The 7,322-nt window shown below is 25.1% G+C and overlaps 1 protein-coding gene across 1 annotated transcript; it reads left to right on the top strand.

Moving 5' to 3' along the window:
* The first annotated feature begins 300 nt into the window (after positions 1-300).
* On the top strand, positions 301-1,514 carry LOC105434407 (bZIP transcription factor 11). Its single transcript, XM_011650939.2, has one exon. It carries the CDS (start codon positions 765-767, stop codon positions 1,242-1,244), a length of 480 nt encoding a protein of 159 aa, XP_011649241.1. The 5' UTR covers positions 301-764; the 3' UTR covers positions 1,245-1,514.
* The last annotated feature ends 5,808 nt before the right edge of the window (positions 1,515-7,322 follow it).

Genomic DNA, 7,322 nt, shown 5'->3' on the forward strand with positions numbered 1-7,322 from the left:
TTCCCTTGAAAAATATTATTTCTCCACCATCATCTTGGTCATTTCTTTTTTTTTTTTTAATTTAAAAACCTCACTTCTTTCTTTTTTTTATAAACCGAATCAAAATTGGACATGCAAGAAATCAAATTACCCCATATTGTAAGGATAAAAACTAAAATAGACCAAAGTTAAGAGTTCAATTTAACATTTAAAAAGATTCATGTACCAAAGTTAAAAGTATATGATAATTATAATAAATGAATAAAATAATAATAGAATTTTGTTCCTTAGTCCCTCAATTTTCTTATAAATTAACCCCCATTCCCTTCATACAATCTTCCCCCTTCCCTTCTTCCCCAACCTCCATTTCTCATTTCAATCTTTCTTGTTCTTCTGAGGTTTTTTTTTCTCTTCTTCTCTTCTTCCCCATTTTTCCATCTGGGTTTTCCTTCTTTTTCTCTAATTCTGAAATTTGTTTTTGGTCTTCTTGATGTTCATTACTCTGTTCTTGATGTTTGAAATTCATGCATCAAATTCTCAGTGAGCACATCCTCCTTTCTGGTTGTATGATCATAAACTCCACATTCCGTCGTCATCACCTCGTTCAATCCTTCTCCGTTGTTTTCCTTTACTTCTTATACTATGTTTCATGATTTTACCTCATTTTAAACAATACCCACATACCCAAATTCACTAATTTCAACAACTAATCAATCGATCTTATTACTACTCTGTTTTTTTTTTCTTTTCTTCTTTTTTTCTTTTTGCTGGGTATTTCCTTCTTGATGGCTTCCTCTAGTGGAACATCTTCAACTTCTTCATCCATGGAAGAAGGGGAATTAGCGGCGTTGATGGAACAGAGAAAAAGAAAGAGAATGATTTCGAATCGGGAATCGGCCCGGAGATCCAGAATGAGGAAGCAAAAACATTTAGACGATTTAATGGCTATGGTCACTCAACTCAAAAAGGACAATCAACAAATCGTCGCTAATCTCGCCGTCACCACACAGCACTACGCCGCCGTCGAGGCTGAGAATTCCATTCTCAAAGCTCAGGCCGCCGAACTCTCTCACCGTTTGCAATCCTTGAATGAGATCCTCGCTTTCTTGAACCCCTCTGATGGGGTTTTTGATGATGATACTTACGGCTGCAACGGCGGCGGCGATGGCCCTGGGGGCGGTGGAGGGTTTTTTAATCCTTTGCAAATGGCTTTTCATATGAGCCAGCCTCTTATAGCTTCTTCAGATGTATTTCAAGAGTATTGAAATTTGTGTTTCTCTTTTCTTTTCTTTTTTTTTTTTCTCTTTCCTAGTGGTATGAATTTTCTTGGAATCCATACAAGCAGAGAGAAAAAGAAATTGGTTTAGGGTTTTGATTGTCACTATGAATAAGAAATGGTATAAAATGTGGGTTATTTAGGGTCTTAATCTTTTAGTTAAATTTTATGCATTAAGAGTAATTGGACTTGTAAATTTTTTAGAATTTTCTTATCTTAAATGGTCACATTCTTACCGCTAAAGGTATCATCAGTTCAATAATGGTTGACATTATCTTTTTTATTCTTATGATTTGTATTAAAATGAACGGAAATTTAGTTTAGTAGTAATTAACGTATTGCCATTAAGTTAGATTTTTAATCTATGATACTCACAACTTTACCCTAAAAAGTAACATCTACTAGTCTATTGGTTCAACTACGATAAAGACAACAAACCTACCGATGATTTATGTGTGTATATATATTATAATCATTTTATATAGTTAAATTAAATATAAGTTTGTTAATTTTAATATAACTTAAACTTATTAAAGAGTTTAAGTACTAATCCTTAGATATTTAAATATTTCTCCTTGGTTTTCAATTAACCTAAAGAACTTCGAATGAAATTTTGTTTAGAAACAATTGCGTAAATAGTATAAAACAAATATAGTTCTTTAGAAAAGATATAATACAAAGAACTTTTAGAAGGAATAGACAATTCAACTTAAAAGTAAAACTTAAATGTAAAGTAAAAGTATTATGATATTAAATTGTTGTTGATTTTCAACAATACTTTTGTACTTTTGTAGATTTGATATAGATGGTATATCAAAATTTTTATTATATCGTAAAAAAATTATAAAAAGAACTACAAAATGTGGTTGATACAAATATAATATAATTAATAAACATGTTAAATTGTTTAAAAAAAACATAAAAAGTTTATTTGTTATTTTCGTTTAGTTTTTTTTTTTTGCCATTTAATGTTATTTTAAAATATACATTATATATCAATATTTTCATTTACTATTTTAGGTTGATAGACACATAATTTTTACACTTGGAAGATTTGAAGTAATGAAAAATAGGAAGAATGCATTTATATTAAAATGGACCATATTAGAAAAAAAAACAATCGTTAGTTTACTTCTAACCTTGAAAGAATATTTGCATTTTGTATTTAAATTGTATATTTTTAGTTCCAAAATTTGTAAGAGTAAATATATTAAGTGCCTTTGTTATAAAACTTTACTTTTAGTCCCTCCAATTAAAAAAAAAATTAAAAAAGTCTATCAAATAATTATTATTATTATATTTGACAAAAGAAAAAATAGTTCATAACTCCTCTTTTTTGTATATTGCAAATTTGACAAATATGACTATAATTAAACAATAATCTAATAGTAATTTGTTTTAAATTTGTTACTTTTAAAACTTAAAAAATGTAGATGACATAAACTCTATTATCATAATTTTATTTTTGCTATTTTTATGAACTCTCCTTAGAAATTACTACTTTACATTTAAAATTAGAAAAATAATTTTTAAAATCATCACTCATCTCTAAAATTGTATTTTAAAAATATTTTTATAATTTAAAATATTGTATAATTATTTAAAATAATTAAAAAAATTACTTCAATAACCTTTTAAACCTCAACTAAAATGAAAAATTGAGAGATTAACTACATGTACTTTTAGAAAAATTGGAAACTAAAAAATTATATTATTTTCAAAACTAAAAGACCAAACCACAAATTCGAATTTCCCTTTAAATTGTGGCCCTTCCTTACATCCTTTAGTTCTTTGACACGTGTCTTTTTTAAAATTATTTCTTAAAAAGTAAAAGGTGAAAATAATCAATTATCCATTTATGGGACAATAATAATTGAATTATGGTTCTAAATTATGTTCATATCATCAAAGGATTGGAGCATTTCATTTCAAAATTCACAATGCATATGTGAATGGTAAAAATTAAATTTGGTTCTATACTTTTTAAAATGTAAAATGTTTTTAAATTAATTATTTTGATGTAACGCTCTAAAATTAGGATTCAATCTAATGGTCCTGATATTCTACTGCATCTCATGTGATTAGACTATATGTCATCATTGTTTCTAAAATAATGAGTTTTTCCAACCTGCTTTGTTTTTACTTATATGCATTTTAGGAAAATTCATTAGATACGATCCAACGTAAAATTGATTCAAAATAAACACACTTAACTTATGAAGTTCTTATGATTGAGAGCCCTTCATAACCACACTTTCACGTCTTTATAGTTCATCTCATTCAAACGTGTTTAGTTTCATAAATTGATTTTATCTCTAAATTTTATGTTAAAATGTTGAATAAAAAAGGATTAAAATTATTTTTTAAAAAAAATTACAAAGAATAAAAATAAAAGAGAAATCAAACTTATAAACGAATCATCAATTTAATTTTTTTTGAAGAAAATGAAAAGAAAAGTATGTTTTAACAATTAAAAAAAAAAAAAAGATGTGGTCAGAATCGTCCAAGTTATATTGTATTTTCAAAAAAAAAATAATGTGAGCATAAGTTATATGATTTTTAAGGCTAAAAAAATCAGATAGGGCAGTGTTCTTATCAGTGACGTTTTTATCTTTTTCTTCAACTTTTTTCCTTTTTAAAAAATAAATGTGTTTTGTTAATGGAACTATGAGCTGTTTTTTTTCCCTTTTCTTTTTGTTACAATTGAATAAATAAAACCTTGGCTTTACTTTTATTTATATATAATATTCTTTAATCTCTATATTTCAAGATTGAAATTCTAAAAAAAAAAAAAAGAAAGAAAAATCAACCAACTATTATTGAATATATCTTCTCAAATAGAATAATCATAATTTAATGTGTTATGACATTAAGGGTTCTCATAAATATATAAACTATAATTACGTAATTCTAATGATTTAAAGTTTTTAATTCTATAATTATATACAATTGTGTGGAGCCTATTTGAGCTTTCATAATCATGATTAAGTGATAATAATAATAATTTTCATCTAGATAGAGATATACACGTTGTATTATAGTTAATTAGGTTACATAATCTTTTTTTTAAACAAAAATTAGATAATCAATTAGTCTAATCTTTTCAATTAACTTTTGGGAAAGTTAATGGTGGAAAAGCCAATTGATTAAAAGTGATGTATATTGTTTGAACACGTGCATTGTATATTTCTTTAAAAGATAAAATTTGATCAACATTTGTATTAATTATATTATTTGTTGATCTAAATTTGTTTGAAGGTTATTGATTCACATTTTGCTTATGCTATTTTGATTTTTCTAATGTGTATAAAAAAAGGGGTTAAAGAAATATTATATTTACCAAAATGTGTCACATTCACTAACATTATCATACAATAGTTACAAAAGTTGTCGAACAAGTTTATAATACTATGAATGTCATCAATTTGACTTGGTGAATCAATAAAGACTTTATATATAAATAATAAAGAGTTCTAAGTAGGTACAAACTTAATTATCTAGAATTTTAAAATCATACGTTAGGAGGAACTATATAAATCGATGATATATCTCTTAATTGATTGAGGTATATTCAAAGTGACATTCTAAGAAATAATTAAATTAGATGATTATATATTTTAATATTTAGAAAACTCAAAACAAATTTACTTTTCAATACTGTTGTTAAATCTATTTGTGCAATTGGATTCGATGGTGTTGGAAAGCATTTCAAATAACATCAATCGGAGGATTTTCAAGTTTCAATCCATACTTCACAATTGGATTTCGTCAAATCATGATATACATGCATGGTTGCCTCTCCCATCACGTATGGGGTGGGAGATATATCTATGATCATCTTAGTTGTGTTCATCAAGCTCAAATGGAAACAAAAGTTATATATATATCTCAACGTCATTAGATTAAGATCTAACTAAAGTGACACTTTCTCCTTGAAGATGTCTAGACTTTCACTTTAAACTACGAAGCGGTCTCATTTATTCACATCCATGAGATCGTAATGGCTTGGTTCATAAGACAACAAAGGAGAATGATTTTGATCATAAAAGCAGTTTTGTAATGTGATGTACTTCAACGAACATGTTACGTTGTTGCTGTTTTTTTTTTCTCTTTAATGAACTTTTCTAAAATATAAATTTGGGAGAGAGTATGTATAACATATACATGCAATAATTGTAGTAATAATGAGTATTAAATTCAAACAACATGTGCTTGACTGCTGCAAAATTCCTCTTGATTTAAGGCTGATTGAGAAATTGTCTCCATTTTATTGTTCTTTATTTTAATTAATTGTAAACCAAGAGAATCTTTTATCAAATAAATAAGGTTTAGGGTTATTTTTCCAATATCTTAAAAGTATTTTATATTGATTTAATTAGGTTGAAATTCAAATATCTCGCTTTAAATTTATAATAAAACATTTAATCAAATGGGATGGGAAAATGTGGTCTAAGATACCTTTATTATATAATTAGAAATTTTGAAATATCACTTCTCTTTCTTTAAGTAGAAGGAAAAAAATATATGACAAACTCAATCAATAAAGTCGATTTAAAAATATAATATATCATACTAGATTAGTTGGGTTTGATTTTTATAAAAAGAAATTAGTGAAAATATAGGTATATTTATAGCGTTAAATATGGATCCACAATGTATTATTAGTAAATATACTAAATTTTGAAATTTTTAAAAGAATCTTTTCACTTTAGTTTTAGACCAATATAACATATTCACCATTATTTAAAAATATTTTAAATATTAATCTTTTTTATTAACATCATTGTTTTCTCAAATTTGACTTTGTTTCTTTTTTTTTCTTATTTATTTAGTAATTTTAGTTTATATTTGTTTAATGTATAATATTTCAAATTTCATTTACTTTCTTCTATATTTCTAGCTAAAAATCAATCATCTCATCTAATCGAGATGTCATGTGTGCCTTTAGATAGAAATAGAATATACACCAGTAATATTTTAGAAAATGTAAATATACTTTGCGTATATCATAGTTTATTTTCCAGTGTTGAAATGCATTAAATTGGTCTATTACCGATAAATTATACGAGTCTATCAGTGATACAAGTCTATCAGCAATAATTTTGCAATATTTGCAATTTTTTTTAAATGTTGCTATATCCTTAATTATTATTTCTCAAATGGTCATTTATTACGATTACGCTTTATAAAACATTATTTTAAATTGAAAATGTTTGCGTGTTTGGGTGTTTTGGATTATAATATTAATACAAAATTTAATTTATTTCAAAACTAATTTTCTCATCTAATTCTACCTTGAAGAATGCATTCAATGAACCAAATATTATACATATATATAATTAATGCAATCAACTTTAAAAAAAAAAAAAAGTTCCATTTCAAAATAATAATTACAATAACAAAGAATGTGAAAGACAATATTGTCCAACAAATTGATAAATACACATACCATTAATAAATATAATAAATTAAAAAATTAAAAATAACGAAAATTTTATAAGTAAAATATCGTAATCTTTCTAGAATGAATCACGATAAATCAAAATATAAACTATCACACTCTATTTTGATCTATTATAATTTATCGTAAATAAATTATAATTTTTTTTTATATATTTTGGTCGATATTATTATATTTAGAAGTAATTTTGATTTTTGTGATGTTTTTTAATTATCTTGATCTTGTAAAGATAGACCGGAGATGATAGGGTCATGTTAAATATATAATAATGATAACATAAAAGCAGACAAAAAGTCATAATAATGAAAGGGAAAATGAAAGAATAAAAGTTGGCCAAATTCTTCTTTTTCTTTGTTTATTTAATTTTGGGTGATAGATGTCAAATTGGAAGTAAGTAATTATCATTACCTTTCTTTCTATCTTTTCTTCTTTTAATTAAACTATATTTTATGTATGAATTATTTTTAAATTTTTGTAAATGGAAGGTTAAGATAGATATTTATTAATTTCATGATCAAAAGTAAAATTCTTATATGTGTGGAAATATTTTGCAGTTTTGGCAACAATAATTCTCGTTTTTATATTTTAATTTTCCCTTTTTTTTTA

The sequence above is a fragment of the Cucumis sativus genome, chromosome 2 (assembly GCF_000004075.3).
Source record: "Cucumis sativus cultivar 9930 chromosome 2, Cucumber_9930_V3, whole genome shotgun sequence".
In the NCBI taxonomy this organism is placed as follows: Eukaryota; Viridiplantae; Streptophyta; class Magnoliopsida; order Cucurbitales; family Cucurbitaceae; genus Cucumis; species Cucumis sativus.